Genomic DNA, 20291 nt, shown 5'->3' with positions numbered 1-20291 from the left:
ACAGCTGCCCTCCACAACTCGCCTGTAGCTGAGAGGAGGGAGCCAGAGCTCAAAGCCTGACCTGCCGAAGCCTAGGACCACCGAGTGCAGCAAACAGCATGGGCTTGGACCATAGGATTGGGTCCATTAGAAGGATGATGAAGAAAACACAGAGACACAAGGAAATGTGTGAAAAGAAGAGCTAAATAAGCTAGATAATGTGGCATGAAGCAAAGGTTACAACAGTACTGATGTCAAGAGAAATAGTGCAGAAACACCCAGATGGTTTCTAGTCAATGTACCAGCAGCAGTCCAACCTCAGTAGCTCAATGCTTACCTGGATTTATGCAGCTGCTTAGGACTGTTTCACTGAATACCTGACCAAGATAATGTAAAGCTGTACTGGATAATACCTGTCTTACTCTTAAATCATTGTTCTTTTACATTCTACGTATGAAGAGTTGCTCAAAGTTGTGATGACTTTTAAAGCAGATGCATTTTTTGGAAACAGCATTTTCTTCCTCAGCTGTGATGTAGGTCTGTGCTTTTCCAAATTTAATACCAAGACAGAAGTGTAGGAAGAATTCTTCAATAACTCTTTCAAAATTTTTCTCTTTGTTTTGGCCCGATTGTTACATCTGAAGTCTAAGAGACTGGGATTTAGAAATGATTCCAGATATTAAACTTCTCTTTTCTTCCTATCACTTATCTTTCATCACATAAAATTTCCAGCAACTAACTCCTTATTTTACTTCAAAACACAACAAATGCACAAACACACATAATAGAATCAATGACCATGTCTCAAGGAACAGTATTTTAACAGACACAAAGATAACAGAAATACAAGACTTCAAATAAAGTACCTCATCATAACTTAATACTTCATAGAGAAATGCCCTTGTTTTTTTATGAAGTTTTGATGCCTTAGAGGTGATCCCAACAGATAGAAATACAGCTGTAATGTAGGAGACCACAATATGAGAGACAATCAGGAAACAGACAGTCTGGACAGAGTGTTATCTCAGAGACATGGAAAATGTATATTTATATACCTACAGTGTAGGTAGAAGTCTGAGCTGTCAACAGAAGAGAAAGGGTTGAGAGGATAATTTGAAATATCCTTAGTGGAAAATATAAATTACCAGTCCAGGGAGTGGTGTGAAGTATGATTGCTTGTGAGTATAAATAGAAGTATGTAATTAAGGAGACACTTACTGTACCAGGTCTGGGATATGGGATGCGACCTTCATATTGTACCCACCGATGATCCACACTCTCTTTGTGAGCGTAAGGGCCATTGAAAACTGCTCTGATATCTGCCATGCTGTACACACAAACTGCAGAGCCCTTGAAGACAGAGCTGAAAAAGAAGATGGATTAATATGCATATCGTAAACACCTCTTCAGTGCATGCCTCATCCAGTGAATTAACTAATTCCACAGAGTCTAATGGGGTTTGGATCAATCCTACACCTGAGAGCTGATATAAGCGGTGCCAAATAGCAGATGATGTGTACAGGTCTGATAACTACAGTTATTTAGTGTCACTGTTATTACAGTTTAAAGCTTTGCTGAGTTGAAACCTGGACTTAGCCTTTGGGACCACTTGATAGACTGACATTTTTTCTAGTGGCTCACAGTTTCCAACTATCATGTATTTCCTATTTTGATCAGAATTTTCTGCAAATGAAAACATCTTTACATTGTGCTCACAACTGGAAGTACATATATTAGTGATATTACAGGTGATCTGCCTGAGAATTTCAAGTTGCATTGGGCAGACAAATAAAAGAGATAGAAAAACCCCACTTATTTATTTTCTAATGTGTTTTTCTTTTTTTTACATATTATTCTAAAAAAAAAACCCCAGACAGTTCAGTTTTCCAAAGAACACCATGCTAGGTTTTGAATGGTATGTACTTTACTTACTTCATATGCCATTTCATTCATTGTGCAAAAATTCATTCAATTTTAAATATTTTATGTGGTTATATATTCTATGGAGCCACTGTGGTGGCTGCTTCTGAGTTAAGAAGTGCCTTGGTAATTCTTCATTGTACTTATACTGTTCAGCATTTGGCTAGTCCTTACTATTTACACTTAATTCAAAGGTTCTGGAGACAAAAGAAATAATTATTTATTTCCTTTCTGACAATTCTCTATAGAGCACCTCACTATTGCAGCTGAGAGGTTAATTAATTAATTAATCTATCCCCTGAGATAAAGATGAGTTATTCTTCCATCAATTCCTGTCTATAAAAACACTGAAATACCACTTTAGTGATAGTAGGTTTTGATCCTAAGAGCGAGTTGATGCTATGTTGTTGCTTACAAAAATAATGCTTCACAACAATGATGATTTGTCTCAAATAGTAACTATTGGTTGCTCAACAAATATGACTGAAATTTGTAAATTCAACTAGACAAGGCTGAAATAAACTAGCATGATTTTGTTTGTTAAATTCTCATTATTTTTTAGAATCATTCTCAAAAGTCAGGCACACAAATTTTTAGAGACATAATTTATTATTTCCATTTCTGAAAATAATTGTCCTTAGTGACTACATCCCCAGTATTGCAAGCCTTATTCAAGCAGTCTCTCACTGCTCTCAGGAATCAGGATCTAGTAACGGAAGGGTTTAATAAACGGCCTGAGTAAGATCGTCAGCATTTATTTCCAGAGGCAAATGTGATCCTAATGCATACCTTGTTGTAGTGAAGACTCCATATACAAGCGGGTTTCTCTCATCTCTTGTAGAAAGTAAGAATATATCTTCTGCAATGGGAAACATGTTTATGGTTTTTTTTTTTTTAATTAAATACCCACTGAATATTTTTGCATTTACCATTTATAAGTTGAAGATCTGTAAATATATAACAAAGCTTTATTTTTGTCTGAATTTTAGTTTCTGCCATGTGAGTTTGTGGCAATATTCTGAAGTTTGTCCATTTGCAATAGCCTGGGTTTTATACAGAATCAGATTTTCACTTTCCAGCCTTTGGGGTGAAAGTGAAAAACCTCATATCTCTGATCAGACTAATTCCAGTTATAATTAGGGACTTCTGATAAAAGTCAGAAATATTACCAGCACTGTTTGGAAGAGGAGTAAAATCAGAACAAGACAGAGTGCTTCTACAAAGCTGTCTACCTTGCCTGGCCTCTCAGAGGATCCTTCTGTTGTGGGGTTGCTGAAGGTTGAAGAACAACAGGTGCCAATTGCTACTGCCACGGTGCACCGACGACAATATCGCACCAATCGAGACTCCCTGATCCCCATTCATAAACTGATTAGACAATTAGAAAATCAAGGAGTGTTTAGCAAGACTCGCTCACCCTTTAATAGTCCTATATGGCCAGTGCAAAAGTCTAATGGAGAATGGAGATTAACTGTGGACTATCGTGGCCTAAATGAAGTTACACCACCTCTGAGTGCTGCTGTGCCAGACATGCTAGAACTTCAATACGAACTGGAGTCAAAGGCAGCCAAGTGGTACGCCACTATAGACATTGCTAATGCATTTTTCTCTATTCCCTTGGCACTAAAGTGCAGGCCACAGTTTGCTTTTACCTGGAGAGGTATCCAGTACACCTGGAATCGACTGCCCCAGGGGTGGAAACACAGTCCTACTATTTGCCATGGACTGATCCAGACTGCACTAGAAAAGGGTGGAGCTCCAGAACATTTGCAATATATTGATGACATCATTGTGTGGGGTGATACAGCAGCAGAAGTTTTTGACAAAGGGGAGAAAATCATCCAAATTCTCCTGCAAGCTGGTTTTGCCATAAAAAGAGGCAAGGTCAAGGGGCCTGCCCGGGAGATCCAGTTTTTAGGGATTAAATGGCAAGATGGGCGTCGCCAGATCCCGATAGAGGTGATCAACAAAATAACAGCTATGTCCCCACCAACTAACAAAAAGGAAACACAAGCCTTCTTAGGCGTTGTGGGTTTCTGGAGAATGCATATTCCAGATTACAGCCAGATTGTACGCCCTCTTTATCAGGTGACCAGAAAGAAAAATGATTTTCAGTGGGGTCCTGAACAACAACAGGCTTTTGAACAGATTAAACAAGAAATTGTGCATGCAGTAGCCCTTGGGCCAGTCCGTATGGGACAAGATGTTAAAAATGTGCTCTACACCGCAGCTGGGGACAATGGTCCTACCTGGAGCCTCTGGCAGAAGGTGCCAGGGGAGACTCGAGGTCGACCCCTAGGATTTTGGAGTCGAGGATACAAGGGCTCTGAGGCCAATTACACCCCAACTGAAAAAGAGATACTGGCAGCATATGAAGGAGTTAGAGCTGCCTCAGAGGTAATTGGTACTGAAGCACAGCTTCTCCTGGCACCCCGATTACCAGTACTAGGCTGGATGTTCAAGGGTAAGGTTCCTACTACTCATCATGCAACTGATGCTACATGGAGTAAATGGATTGCATTAATTACACAGAGGGCTCGAATAGGAAACCCTAATCGCCCAGGAATCTTAGAAGTGATTATGGACTGGCCAGAAGGCAAAGACTTCGGAATGCCACCAGAAAAGGAGGTGACACGTGCTGAAGAAGCCCCACCATATAATGAACTACCAGAGGATGAGAAGCAGTATGTCCTGTTCACCGATGGATCCTGCCGTCTTGTAGGAAAGCATCGGAAGTGGAAAGCTGCTGTATGGAGTCCCATACGACGAATCACAGAAGCCACAGAAGGACAAGGTGAATCAAGTCAATTCGCAGAGGTAAAAGCCATCCAGCTGGCTTTAGACATTGCTGAACGAGAAAAGTGGCCAAGGCTGTATCTTTATACTGACTCATGGATGGTGGCAAATGCCTTGTGGGGGTGGTTAAAACGGTGGAAGCAAAGCAACTGGCAGCGTAAAGGTAAACCTATTTGGGCTGTTGAACTGTGGCAAGATATTGCTGCTCGGCTAGAGAAACTAGTCGTGAAGGTACGTCATGTAGATGCTCACGTACCTAAAAGTCGGGCACTGAGGAACATCAAAACAACCAACAAAGCAGATCAGGCTGCTAAAGTTTTCCAAATAAATTTGGACTGGGAACATAAAGGTGAACTATTTTTAGCGCGGTGGGCTCATGACACTTCAGGTCATCAAGGGAGAGACGCACCATACAGATGGGCTCGTGACCGAGGGGTGGACTTAACTATGGACTCTATTGCACAGGTTATCCATGATTGTGAAACATGCGCCGCAATTAAGCAAGCCAAACGGGTTAAAACCTTTGTGGTATGGGGGACGGTGGTTGAAATATAAATATGGGGAGGCCTGGCAAATTGACTACATCACACTCCCATCAAACCCGCCAGGGTAAACGTTATGTGCTTACCATGGTGGAGGCGACCACCCGGATGGCTGGAAAACATACTCTGTGCCCCATGCCACTGCCCGGAACACTATTCTGGGCCTTGAAAAGCAAATTTTGTGGCGACATGGCACACCAGAGAGAATTGAGTCGGACAATGGTACTCATTTCAAAAACAGTCTCATAGATAACTGGGCCAAAGAGCATGGCATCGAATGGGTATATCACATCCCCTATCATGCACCAGCATCTGGGAAAGTTGAACGATATAATGGGCTGTTAAAAACTACCTGAAAGCAATGGGGGTGGAACCTTTAAAAACTGGGATAAGCATTTGGCACAAGCTACCTGGCTAGTCAACACCAGGAGGATCTATCAACCGAGCTGGCCCTGCTCAGTCAGACCTTTTACATACAGTAGAAGGGGATAAGTCCCTGTGGGTGCATGAAAGGAATCTGTTGGGAAAAACTGTCTGGGTTCTTCCTGCTACGGGCAAAGGTAAACCCATTCATGGGATTGCTTTTGCTCAAGGACCTGGATGTACTTGGTGGGTGATGCTGCAGGATGGTGGAGTCCGATGTGTCCCTGAAGGTGATCTGATCTTGGGTGAGAATACTTAATTCTGAACTGCATGATGTTAATTGCTGCATAATACTAACAGTGTTCATAAGTGTCTTTCAGGTTGAAGCAGTGGTGATGAGACCGGAGCTAGCTGCAGGTGGCGTCCAGTAACCTCCTCGAGACTGACATCTTTAACCTGCAACCCGTGGGCACGAACTGTGACAAAGCTCATATCATCTCTCCTACCCTGGGAGACTCCTAGCCAGATGGAAACCCACAATCCTGAACTAAATGAACTTGATGAACTTTTTCTTCTGTATAGAGATGAATCATAAACTAATGTTATCTGTATATATTTAAAATGAAAAGTTAGTGGTGATCTGAGTATGACGTGAATGGTATGGAATAAGGGGTGGAATGTCCTGGTTTGGCCTAAACCAGGCCGATTTTCCTTTCAGTGATTTTTGCTTTCAGCTAAGTCTCCTCTAAGTAACTGCATGTTTGGCAGACAGTGTCTGCCTCCAAGACTGATAACGCCCGAAGTTTGTAGTTATCGCTGAGGCACCGGTAGGGATGGTTGTGCAGTAAGGCTCTTGCTGTACTTATTCTTAGAGAAACCAAGGTCACTGATGAATTCCTCACTGCTTACAAGTGAAAAGCCGAAGGGGGGGGTCGCAGCTGCAGGGGGGAGCAGACAGGGCAGGTGACCCAAAATTGACCAACGAGGGTATTCCATTCCACACACGTCATTCTCGGTATAAAGGGGGGGGATCACGAGGGTCGCGCCCTTTTTCTGCTATGGCCGGTGTCCAAGGAGGACTCCGTCTGTTTTCCTGCTGCCCCCGATCCTGATCTGTGCATCCCTGAATCCAGCTCTCGACCGTTGCTAGGCCCAGCCTGGGCCTTCCCGGAGCCTGCCCTGCAGTGCCGGTGGTGACGTGGCTGACTTCAGGGGAGCTCAATCTTGGTTTTGTATATATATTTGTATATATTTGATTATTTCTATTATTATTATTATTTTTTTTTTTCATTATTATAGTTTATTAAAACTGTTTTAACTTTCCAACCCGGAAGCCTCTCTCCCTTTTCCCTTTCCCTTTCCCTCTGGGGGGAGGGGGTGGGGATAACAGAGGGCATCTGCCACAGGTTTAATAACTGGCCCAGCTTTAAACCGTGACAACAAACAACAAAAAAAACCCAAGCAAAATTGATGTCAAAATAGACCATTAAAGATATATCAACTTACGCAGTTCGTCAAAATGCGTGTCTGCTCCTTCAGGACCAGGTATCGAACACACAAGCCTGGCTTTCAGAAAAGTAGTCCACTTGTTTATTAGGCTCCTTTGACCTCCCATATCATTCTAATGAAAAGAAAATTAAAAGACTTAAATATAAGAAGAGTTTTAACATATGATATTTGATGGTAGTGCAGTATTGACTGTGCTTCTTCAGTCTGATTCCACAGTTTGATCTTAACCACAACAATGACAAAGTCTTTTTTTCATTAGTATTTTTTTTTCCAAAAACAGTGTAGGACAACCTTTTTATAAGTAGCTCCAGTAGTCACGTCTCAGCCCAGAGACTGGGCAACTCAAATTTCCTAATTATACCCAAATCTGTTTGCAAATTTCTCTCACCAGCTCTACAACTGGAATGCTGTGAAAAGATATGTCTATATCTTGTGATTTCTTCCTCGTGATGCTAATTTTTGCAATCAGTTGTTCTTCGACAATTTTTTAGAAACCCAAAATAATACAGAACATTTAGATAGAATACTCAAAAAATAAAAACTATATTAATGAGCAGTTTGTGCAATGTAAATACTGTGCTGTTTGTTTTGTGTACATAGTACGGAGAGACACATATTTCAGGGAAAACCAGTCATATTATTTTAACAATCATTGTTATGTAAATATTAGTCTACCCTCCACAAAAGGGATTTTTTTTCATTTATTTTGCTATGGGTTTCCAAGATATGAGCATACTTGCCCAAATTTCCTTTAGTCACTGGAGAAAGAAAAAAATCTGCAAAAGGTGACTTGAAATTTTAATTACTCTTCTGAAGGGTAGGTTCCTTCTACTGACTTGGATCAGTGGAGGGGTGTGGGGAGAGTGGATCTTAGAAGAAAGTTTTAAATTTTAAGAAGCTGGAAGTAGGAGTTTGCTTAGGAGTTTACCTCCTTCTTTGAGTACAACGAAAAATCTAATGAATGATATTTATCAGTCCCCTTTGGCCCTAAATAACAGATCTATTTACGTTCTGCAATGCTGTTTAGGCCTCAATTTTTTTTCATACTGAAAACTGTAAGGGCAATTATATTCCAGCAGGAACCAAGAATTCAAACACTTAAGAGAAAAGTTATCACCAACAGTAGTCTCCCAGCTGTAGGTTCTGAATTACCCTATGAAGTTGCCTACTGCTTTTCATTTATAAACTCCGAAGCTTTAGGGGATCTGTGCTTTAAATTTTAGTACCACGAATTTGGTCATAGATATTCATCCCCTCTGGATTCATTCGGAGAATTTTGTTAATTGGCTTTGCAACTCTAAAGGCATAGACCCAGCCAGTAGGAAACACTAGGTGGTGGAAATTAGGTGGTATTTCCATAGAGTGTATTTGGCCTTTCAGGGCTGTGTCATAAATATTACAGGCATTCAGAAAGATGGTTTTAAGTGCTGAAATTCGCTTCACAAGGAGTAACACTTCTCTGGTAATGTAGTCTAACCGTTTTCCCTTTTCACGTACTTGCTACTTTTAAACAGGTTAACTCAGTTGGAAATGATTCCTGTTCATCTATCGCCTTCGAAACTCCTGTTCTTACAAGAATTGCCATCTCCTCTCTTGATTTCCTGAGGTCCTGCTAAGCCTGAAGCTTTGCATCTAGACAACAGATTTATTATAAAGGTGTCAAAATTAGCAGCCTGAAGCCAATAGGAAAAAGAAGCTCTGCATGTGTGTGTTCTGTTCAAAGGCACAGCAGACAAACTTTGTGGTGTAATTAAAACCAAACAATTACAAAGATGCAACAAAGAATCTTGAAAAGCAAGAAGCGTTAAACTTTTCTTTCCTCTGGCAATTCAGATTAGCTGAAGAATTTTCGTGTTGCAGGGCTTCCACTTTGATTTCTGGTGGATGCAGTGCAGCATCACAGGAGATGAGACGTCTCTAACTGCCTGGATAATATCAGAAAGTGGAGAGGAAGCAAGATGTGATGGGGCTGGAACGGAGTTCCTAAAGAGTAGTGTGAATCACATACTGTGCTCAAAGGAAGCAGTCTTAGCAAGTGCTATGTGATTTAAAGTATAAGACTCCACTGGATTTAAGATGCATCCATATTTCCTCAATCTCAAGCCAGGACACGATGTTAACCATCTTATTTGAATTTAAGAGACGTTAGAACAGACATTCACTAGGTGTGCATTACATATCCAAAAGCTGTCAGTAACACTGTACAGTTTATGAAGGAGCAAGGGGAATTCAATGACCAGCTAGCATTCCATGATCTACCAAGTCCTTCTGAAGCCAGAGAGTGACAAATTTATGGCACAGAAACAGAAAGACTGAGAAGACTTTTCACTGATTTAGACAGTTGCACATATAATATACTGACATATCCTCCAACATGATTCTTCCTACTGCCATGGCTGAATGAAACAAAATGCACATTTTATTAGGAGGATGGTTTTGTTTGTGGTTTAGTGGGTTTTTTTCATTTTTTTTTTAGTTTTTTTTATTAGCAGCCATGTAGTGCTCTTCAATTCTTCATGTCCTCCCTGAATAATGCAGTGTCTTTGCTTTCCTAATATGTGCCCAGGATCCACTGACTGAGAAAGTGCAGGAATTGAGAAAGTTCAGGAATTGACAAAGTCCATGATGATTTTATCTACAGGTAGAATTATCTCAGCTCAGGCCACGGACGTTCAAAAACTATTAATAGTATAGGCAACGGGGCCTACAAGAAAGATGAAGAGGGACTTTTTACAAGGGCATGTAGTGATAGGACAAGTGGTAACGGTTTTAAACTGAAAGAAAGGTAGATTTAGATTAGATATTAGAAAGAAATTCTTTCCTGTGAGGGTGGTGAGACACCAGAACAGGTTACCCAGAGAAGCTGTGGATAACCCCTTTCTGGCAGTGTTCAAGACCAGGTTGGATGGGGCGTTGAGCAACCTGGTCTAGTGGAAAGGTGTCCCTGTGGCAGGGGGGTTGGAACTAGATGATCTTTAAGGTCCCTTCCAACCCAAACCATTCTACCACTCTATGATTCTATGATCTTTTGTGCTGGACTTTCAAGTAGTAGTTGTTTTATTAAGCTCTGGAAATCTCAGTTTTTTGAAAAGTGCCTCTTGCTTCCTAATGTTATTTTTTGGTGCATATTAGCTCAGTCTTTGACATGTCTTGAGGCTTCAGGTGCTGCAGAACATGTGTTTATTCTCCTTTACTTCAAACCATGTTGACATGAACTCATTAGCTTTCCCTCATATCTGCCTACTTTGTTGCAGATTCCTTGGACAATCATAGTTCATGATTATTGGCCTCTGAGAGGCTGGACAAAGGACATACTGGCCCAAAATCTTTTTGAGACTGGGTTGCTACAGAATTTAATAATATCAGTCTGCAATGAATCACAGCTCAAATGCTGTGAGCTGGATGTAGAGCATGACATTAATATAATAAGATGTATAGGCTGGGTAGTCAGTGGATTAGAAAAAATGGATGGAAGAGAGAAAATCACCAAAGCAAAGGCCAGAAATAAAGATTCAACACAAAGTTACAGAATCCTAAAAAAACTGCTGGAATGATTCACACCTCAACCCTGCTGGAAGCGTGAGATAAACTGGATGCACTGAAATGATTTTGGATAAGAGATACTAGTACTGAAGACAAAGAAAGTTAAATATTTCAGGGAGATGAGACAAGGAGACAAGATAAGATAAATTTCAGTGCTCAGAGAAGGGGAAGGCAACATGAGCAAACCTTTCATTCCAAAAATATGGTTAATCTACTTGTAAGACAGAGCAGCCAAGTATCTGAAATCTTATCTCCCAAAATATCGCTTTTAAGCACATTGGATTAGCAGTGTTTACTATAAACTTTGTTACGATACAGATGAAGGCACTTAGGACTGCATATTTCTTTTTGAGTATAAATAAAGTTTTAATTGGCACTTACTGCTTTGTAATCTCACAAGCTGTAAGAGATACCAACACTTCTGCCTGAAATACCTTCTTTTTTAACAGAACTAAGTGCCTGTAGAATCTTGGTTACTTGTGTTTGCGTGAGTTAGAGATTTAGATAATTGCCAGCTAGAAGGTGGGCAGTTCAATCTGGCACCTGTTGAGGAAATATTACCAAAAAATATCACAAAGATTTAAACACAGAAATTATCTAGATAAATGGGGAAGTAATCCAATATGATTTTAATAAATCAGACAGACTTTTATTTTACAGAAATCCTAAAATCTGAATGCTTTTCAATGAGCTGGTTCTAAAAACTAATTTGTTGGATTGAGAAATTAGGTTTCTACCTAACTACATTAAGAATTCAAATACCTGATGTACAACTTCAATGAGCGCAGCTAAGTGTATGGCTTTCTGACATGTAGGAAGAACGCTGTTTAAATGCCACAATGTAAAATTTGTGAAATAAATTAAGGTCATATATGCATTTCTTGGGAGACTTCCATGGAAATCTGTTTTCTGATCTGTAATTTACGTATAACTGAGAAAAACAACAGGTTTTTCAAATGAAAATAAAAACCATCAGAAAAAAAATTGCTCTATGAACAAATGATTTAAAGATCAACTTATATTAAAGACTTTCTGTTGTACCTATTTTCTATTCTATTGCATCTTATATATTATATAAATGTAGCTTCATTAAAATGCACAAATGTTAGTCTTGTAATCCAGCAGGCAGGAAAACAGATGGTAACAAAGCTAAAGAACATCTGCATCTTTGGGGTTTTAAATCTCTTATTTGTTTGTAAGTAACAGTGACAAATTGAACATTAGAACAAAAAGTGCAGTTTTCTGAAAATCAATCAACATCAAAGATGTCAAACACTGTGATTCATAAAACTTTAAAGACAGTAATTATCCTGAACAGCCTCTTAAATCAAAAAAAAAAAAAGAAAAAAAGACAATGAGTGGAATTTCTAGAAGCAGGTTATTAATTAGAGCCAGTGGCAAGATGGGCTGAAGGACCATCCAAAGTGAATTCCTGGCTGAAATAAAAGGAAATGCTGGAGAACAGAGGGGAAATGTGCTGAAACTGCAAAAGGCCCTGGAGCCCTTCTCTTGTGTGAAGCCCAGCTACATTACAAAGCCACCAGAAACAAATGGCATCCCCTGCGGCAAAGCCTTACATTATGGAAAAAAAACCACTCCTAGCAGGCTTTATAAATGGAGAAATAGCCAACAATCTTCTTTGGACTTCTGTCTTCAAATTCGTAGTTCTTTTTTAATTATTTCATTTTACTTTGCATATTCTAGCCGTACCCAACTCTGTTCGATAGTGATCTAACACAGGAAAGTAAGATTTCCTCCTTCAGGGACTGAGGTTCAAAATTTCTTGTCCAAACCATACTGAAGTCAGATAGAAGACTCCTCCCATGATTTCAGTAGGCTATGGGTCAGATTCAAAACCATCAAGCAATACATGAAGAGTGACTTGAGAAAGAATAAAAATACATTTGAAATATAAACAAGAGAAAGGAGGTACATGTGATTTTAGATGTTTGACTGCTCTGCTATGCATAACTTGAGTAAACTTGGGAAAGTCAGTTCACCTCTGTGTCTGCAGTTCCCATCTGACAGTGACAGGGGTGACTCTGAACAGTACTTCTGCTGTTTCTATGAGATTACTGAACCTTTCAGGGGGAAAGATTCTCATTATAGAATTGCCTATTGCTTCACATAAGATGCCACCAACCCATATGGACACTGTGGATATTGTTAGCGTATAATAGTTCTGCTGTTTGAACCAGTTGATCCAAAGATCAGGATCTGAGTGGGACTCAGCCTCACGTACCACATGCTTACTCACAGCGATGTCCCTTATCAAGTCTAGCCTGGCAGAATGACACAATTCTTCAGCCTATGGACTGTGCCTTGCAAGGTCTCTATCACTGCAGTAGCATTTGCACGTAATTAGACAGCAGAACTAAAGGTACAAACACGCGCAGACCCCTGACAGGAACTGCCTAGAGTGGCACAACACATGAACAAGAAAGCCTGGAATAAACTCAGCCCTCCAGATTTCCAGGGTGATGCATCATTCAGGTATCTCTACAGTGCTCCCTGGACCATCAGAGTGCAGGCTGTATGCCCTTTATCTCCTCCAGAAGCATAATCAGAAATTCCTCTAAATTCATGTGGCTTGGACATTAAGATTTCCCTTAGGCAAACCTGCTTTCAGAGAATCCTTCTATGATAATTTTTAACACTTTTCTTGAGAGCTCAATACTGTCACAACTTGAAACAGAAAACTCATAGGCTAGCGAACAGATGTGCAAAACCCCAGACTGCTTCTTGGTCCCTGGGACTAGTAATTTCTGAACACCTTTCTGAAATCATCGTCCGTCACAGTCCAGAACCTAATGCACAGCTTGTTCTGTCTCCCTGCTTGTTTTCCCCATCCTAAAACAGAGCCATTGTGTCAGGCACTAAGACTAAAGGGTCCTCATCATTAGTGCAGCATATTTACTGATCTCATAACCTGTCACTGCTCTGTACTGGCTGGCATCATTCCCGTAGTGTAAACCACACTGCTTGTTGCAAAAGGAATTGGAGAGGTTAAGTATTATCTTCCACAGACTGAGATTATAGGCTGTGGATGAAATAATTTTTGAGTTCTGTGCATGTCCAAAGTTGATTGCACAACCAGGGTCAAATTTAGATCTCAAAACCAAAACAAACAGAAAAACTAAACGTTTGTCTCAACCCGTGCCCTCGCTTATCTAGACAGCAGGATTAGGGAGGAGGGACACACATCTCTATAGTCAGTGGCATGCAGGAGTGCCATGGCTAGTGCCGAGCCTGCTTTTGGCTTCCTTGGCTGAAATGAGTAAATGGTCTGCAGGACTGAACCAGGGAAGCCTTTGGCATGAAACCAGAATGAAGCTCAAGTAGCTGAATATATGTTAAGATGAACCAGTCCCCTGACCACACACCCCATGTCATTGGAAAGCTGACATGAGGCCTATGGGTAAGGATGCAACTCTGGGCATTCACATATTTCTAGGCATTAAGACAATGGGAGAGAAGGTCTTTATTGCAACTGGAAACCATAGCAAAAACTACAAGGGTCTTTATTGCAACTGGAAACCATAGCAAAAACTGTGGAAATGCCCCTGTCTGAACTACGAGAGAGGGAAACAGTGGTTTAGCTTTGAGTTCCTGCTCCTCAAGTAGATTTGTTGTTATTTCATTCAGAATGGCAATGTACTCACATTAAGCATGCATAACCATGTGGTTCTCTATGGAAGAATTTTTACTTTGGATTTAAACATCACACTTAGAGGTTTCTACCGAATTATCTTTGGATGGGAAACTGGAAAATCTAACTATACAGCAAAGAAAAATTCTGGACTGTTACTAAGCATACCATGAAAAAAATAAAAGCCAGAAACAGGCTCAGGTAAAGAGGGAGATAACAACAGCAAGTCTGAATGTAATATGGGACAAATGAAAAAATAAGATTAAGTTTTAAGTGACAAAGCACCATTTTCCCACAAGGCCATTCAGCAGTTCTACTAAGACTACCTCCAACAGGTTTGCTAGTATTAAGAACATTCCCCAAAACTGTTCATTGGCTGACACAAAGTAGATTTACTCTACTGTATCCATCATTCGGCTGTTCACTCCAACTTCAATGGAAATTTGAAGTGAGCAAAGGGTGATGGCTGAACTAATTAAAACTGTTCAGGAATTCCCAGGAAAATCTACCTTAAATTTTAAGTATACTCTGTGGTTTATTCCTGAGTGTTTGACTTGCCTTTACCTTTCTCTCACCTGAATTTTTATATATACTTAATATAAATTGTATTATATAAACATATTAAAGGATATAAAAAGTCAGAGAAAAAAAACAACAAAACCTTCAGGTTATGAAATGTAGCATTCTTGATCATGAAGCTACAGGCACGTTAAGTGACTGGATGGATGTCACAATTAATGTCAAATAGGACACTACAATTTATACAGTTTGAATGCATTGAGAACATTTTGAAAGTGAAGCAGTATGAGATGCAGTACTGAGTTAGGCTGGTTTCTTTCTGAACAAATAGGCCTGAATTTGCCATTCAGAATTTCACATTCTTATTTAAATAAGAATAACTTAAATTTCAAATTCTTATCTGAATAAGCATGACTTAAATTTCACATTCTTATTTAAATAAGAATACCTTAAATTTCACATTCCAGGGACCCAGTAGGGCAAAGTTCCCTTTATACTCAGTGGAAAATATGTCTTTTAAAGAGTGATTTAGGTTGAAGACGGAAGGAGTCTTCCACTAAAAAATAGTCATCTGCCTTTACTGATTGAAGTCAATGCCTGATAATTACTCTCCTAGCTTGGATACATCCAAATGCTTAAAGTCACTAGGGTGGGACAGTGTGGCTTCAGTATTCACACCCACAGGTTGAGAGCTGGAAAAACTTGAGATCAAAAACAAAGGTAGGTCAACATCTTACAGAATTCTTTAGAATTTAACATCCTGAAACATCTACATTTAGCACAATGTACTCAATCAACAACAGCAAAGCCTGAACTTCAAACTGTGGTACATTTTCATATTAAATGTGCTGATAGGAAAAAAAAACAGGAATCTAATTTGTTACATCAGAAAATTTCCAAAATCATAAAGTCATCATTTGCTGCTCTTAGAGACATTTGAACATCTGAATCAAAGCACTCTGAAGTCAGGGACTTTGTATTAAACATAGGAACTCCACTCCAATTAACTCTGCAGGCTTCCCACTTCCAAGCCAGTGCGTTAGCAACTGTGTCTTCTGCAATGAGAGTCTCTTGCAACTAGGATGATTTCCAGAGTTTGCTTCAGAGGATGTGCAGCTGCATTTCCATAATCCAGTTTTTAAAGCTCTATTTTGACACTGCAATTTCTTTTTCATTTTCCCTGAGGCTCAATAAAATTCAGTCACACCTCTTTATATATAAGCATAACATACATATTTTTGCTTCATCTGCAAATCATGATTTGTCCCCTCAAAAAAACCACCAATTATGTTGTTGAAACACACCCATGAGGGACAAAAATATACAAAACTTCCTATACTCATGCCTGTACTCTTGCCAATAAGGAAAATTGGACCAAAAGACCTGACAAAGCCTGATATATCTCTTAATTCATCACAGTTAGAAGCAGATTCTACATGGAACTGGCCTGTCTTCAACACATCAGCCATTAGAATGTAATCATCTTGATGAGCATCTGGTTTTCTACATAATTTGAAAACTTTCAAATGGCACATAATATTCAAATATCAAATTTGGAAGTCCAAGAGGAGCTGGCTGCTGAAAGACCCCCTGCTGCAAAGATGCTCAATGGGCATACGAGGGCCAAAGTTTTTCTAGGGGTGATATTTTCAAAGTGGTTTTAATTATTATCACTGAGAAAAAAAAAAAAAGGGGGGAAAAAAAGAAAACAACAGAAAAAATTACCTATGGTTAGCATTGTGGCTAGGCAATATTATGATAACAAATAAAGTATGCAAGCATGTAATATGCAGTAAGTTAAATCTCGTCTGGAATGAGTTGCCTCCAGAACTGGAAGCGGGATAGCTGCACGAGCATGGCTCTGAGCCCAGACTAATTAGCCCTGCTGAGAACATGTTAACATGGCTATTTCGCTTCCGGGACCCAAGCTAATACGGCTGAATGGTAAAGCAATGCGTTATGCGAACAACTCAAATGGCTTTGGAGATAGATCAATTATCTACACAGTGATGCATTACACAATATAGAAATACAAAGAATGTTAATGACCCAGTTATCCCTAGTCACAGTAAAGGCATGGCTAGACTATTTGCAGGACAAGAAAAACACCTCCTAACTTTTACACACAAGCAGCCCCATGGCAGAGCCCACCGGAGACCCTGGACTCTGAGTCGCGGAGGAACAGCTCCCTCCTGCCATTCCAGGAATACAGATTGCCTTAAGGCATCAGACAGGAGGCAAGGTCATAGCCTTGAACTCTGCTCATGTTCATGGCTTTGGAAATAAATCACACTGCCCAAAGGTGGAATGCAGGGTGTGTCCTGAGCTCTCGACTCAGGAGCTCTTAAAACGATTACATTCCAGCGTGTTTAGAAAGTACAGTTTAACCAAGAAGGCTGTGCCTAATTGCTATATTCTTGTCCCCAGGTACAGCATGGTATATATGAGGGTGGAATGGCATACCAAAAAAAAAAGAAGACAAAGAGCTCACTTGTTCCCACTAGAACAAAGGCAGCTTCTCGATACTGAACACTTTGGGAAATACAGGAAAACATCAGGGGCCAAAGTCTGATTTCTTGGCAGTTGAGGTCTTGGAAACTAAACAGTAAAACTGCATGCCGTAACTTTTGCAATACATCACCAAAACCATTACAGAGAAGCTTGTAACACAGCAAACGCAATCCGCTGTAATAATAAACAGGATTTTCATACTGTAGCAGAGAGACTACTGCTTTTGGCTAATTTCCACTCCATTCCAATAGAATGAGGTTGGAATTATGAAAAAATGTGTTTATATATAGAAAACAAACAAACAAAACCCCCAACAACCTTCCTCTCTCTCTAAAACCTTTCTGTGGACTCCTGTAAATTAGGATTTTCATTTCTCACTTTGTGTGAGCGGGGAAAATAGAAGGGAAACCTAGGTCTTTTTTAGGGCTCTATTTGTGACTATGTGAGGTTGTCCTTAGACAGAATTACAATTCTGTCATCATTTTGTGGTGGATATGTATAAAAGAATGTAGCTGACTTGTTATTTGACTGCAGAGGGCACGGTGCATGGATGTTGCAATTTTTTTTTCAAAATCTGGCACAGTGTCTAGTGACTATGTCATGGCTTTAGCTGAGGCAAACTGGTTCAGCAGTGTGGCCTTGAAGACAGTGTAGCTGTAAAAGCTCATGTCTGTGTTTCTAGAAATAGAAATATGTGGCTCCATGTTCTTAAGAAGATAAAGTTTGTATGATCATGTAATATATGTATGTTTCTCTATATGTGTTTTTAAAAACAAATAAACTTTGCTGGCTAATCTTTAATAGTAATTTTCTCTTTTCACTTGTGACCTTACTTGAAAAGAAAGCAAATAACCCAACAGACTACACTTTATGTAAGTAGGAACATACCATAAGCAGTATCAGGTATTACGGATAAGCCAATGATACTTTTTCTGCCTCCCTCAAACTAAAAATAGGAAATGTCATTTGCCATGATAAATGACACAACTGGTTCTGAAAGTGACTGTTGAAAGCACTTCCTCTCAATTCATACTGATATCCCCTAGTGATATACAGAATGCAGATGACGTACATCTAAATGAGTGCTACTTAGTGCTATAGTGGCTGCGTTGCTACAACGCATGCTTCGAGACGTTAAGTATGGTCTTATGAACAGGACAAGTGACAGCTGTTTGACTCTGGGCGAAGAGCTGCCATCAAGAGTATTGTAATCTTCTGGGTCTGAAAGTAGCTGGGAAAAGGGAATGCTTTCCAGAGAAGATTTTCCCTAAGGGGGAGGATCAGTGACAGACTATATTGTTGAGCCATTGAAAATGAGCCAAATAGGCTGCATTTACTAACCTCCTTATTAAAAACAAAGCCTATTCTAATTTCTGCATGTGTCTCTGGCATTAATGTACAGGAGCCTTAAGGCACAGTGAGGTACACAGCAATTTTGTTCTAGTAGAAAAAAAAATGGGTTTACACCAAGCAAGTAGTTTAAAAAGTTGCTCAGCTCCTCCTATCCACTGTTAGTCTCGGCTTGCTAGGGAAAGAAGTCAAAGGCTTAACTTTATGCAATACAGGTCACATTAATGAGACAGTGCAAGAAGAAGTTGTTATGTTACTAACTGTTGCAACCAAAGACATTGATCTCATATCAGAGAGAATTAAGCATAGCAGGCATTTCATACCAGAGCAGAGATCCAGAGGATCTTAGTCTATAAAGTCGTCTATTTGAATATTTTAATTTAGATTAAATACCCATATTAATTCTATTTTTATTACAATAATTTGCATTACATGTTTCTTTATTTGCATGCAATCAAGACAAATGTACAAAAAAGCAGGAGTCTGAATTTTCAAGAGAATTCTACATCCTTTGGGAAGTGCTCAGTAAATAAAGAAGACAGTGCAAAACTAACATTAATAATAATCACCTCACTTATCCATTACCATTGTTTTGTTTTGACTATTAAAAATAAAATTCAAGATTTTTTTCCCATTAACATGATTACTTTACAAATTCAGTCTCATCTGAGGTATGATTATGCATGGTCATTAGGATTTTCTTACAATACATTTGCTTTTATTACGATACCTTATCTCCTTTTTTCTCTAGGTAAAGGATGCTGTAGATCTCTAGCTAATATATCTTAGTTTACTATAATTTCTCATGTGCCTTGACTTGAAAATGTTGTCTACTGATTTCTCCTAATGCATTAAGTGCTTTCTCATAATCAGCAAATGCCATGTCTAGCAGCAAATCATATATGTTTGCGTTTCCATTCTGCCATTAATCACACTGCTGTGAAATACCCAACTAAAGATTGCCCATTCTTTCGTCCGGCTAAAAACCTACTAGAGAACTGATTTATGAATGAGTTTTTTGTTTTCTTAACATTTTAGGTCAAGGACAGAAGTGTGAAATGGCTGTGGTCACTGAAATCTTGATTGGAGTTAGGAGTCTGCTGGACTGCAGAGCAGTTGTAGATTTACATATTCATACACATGTCTACTCTTTGCTTTTCAGTGTGTCCACCAGCTGAATGAGTGCTCTTCTCCTAGACACATCTTACTCCAAACCAAAAACTCTTTTGTTTGTTTGCTAATTTTCAAGCTTAAGAAGGTAATTTTCACAGTCAGCAGAGTCACATTGCTCAGAAAATGCAAGTGAATTAAAGCTTCTGAAGAAAACATCACAGAAATGTACCTACTTGTGTGATTGCTGTGATGGTGTTGTTGATATCTAGTTCATCACATGAGATAAACATTTGTTCAAAGTTTATATTTACTAGAAGACAACTTTAAAGTCCCTTTTTCCTGACTTTCACCGGTGATTCCTGGGTACCTGGATTCACTGAAGACCTAAGGACAGGATGGGAGCACTTGTAGTGACTGCTTCAGTTCCTACAGTATTATGGGACAAAGGAGTGGGTAGACAGCGTGTCTGACATAGAAGTCAATAGACTCTTCTGCTG

The 20291-nt window shown here is 39.5% G+C and overlaps 1 protein-coding gene across 3 annotated transcripts in view; it reads right to left on the bottom strand.

Moving 5' to 3' along the window:
* Nucleotides 1–20291, bottom strand: part of SEMA3D (semaphorin 3D) — a 152625-nt gene that overhangs the window by 36322 nt on the left and 96012 nt on the right. For all 3 annotated transcript variants that reach the window (XM_068400482.1, XM_068400483.1, XM_068400481.1), the window contains exons 9-11: nt 7107–7221; nt 2689–2758; nt 1198–1342 (exon numbers count right to left, since the gene is read on the bottom strand). In XM_068400482.1, the coding sequence (XP_068256583.1) occupies nt 1198–1342; nt 2689–2758; nt 7107–7221 (330 nt within the window). The remainder of the gene's footprint in view (nt 1–1197; nt 1343–2688; nt 2759–7106; nt 7222–20291) is intronic.

Source organism: Nyctibius grandis, chromosome 5 (genome assembly GCF_013368605.1).
Source record: "Nyctibius grandis isolate bNycGra1 chromosome 5, bNycGra1.pri, whole genome shotgun sequence".
NCBI lineage: Eukaryota > Metazoa > Chordata > Aves > Nyctibiiformes > Nyctibiidae > Nyctibius > Nyctibius grandis.
The sequence above is the reverse complement of the archived record's forward strand: the minus strand, read 5'-3'. Positions and strand labels throughout refer to the sequence as shown.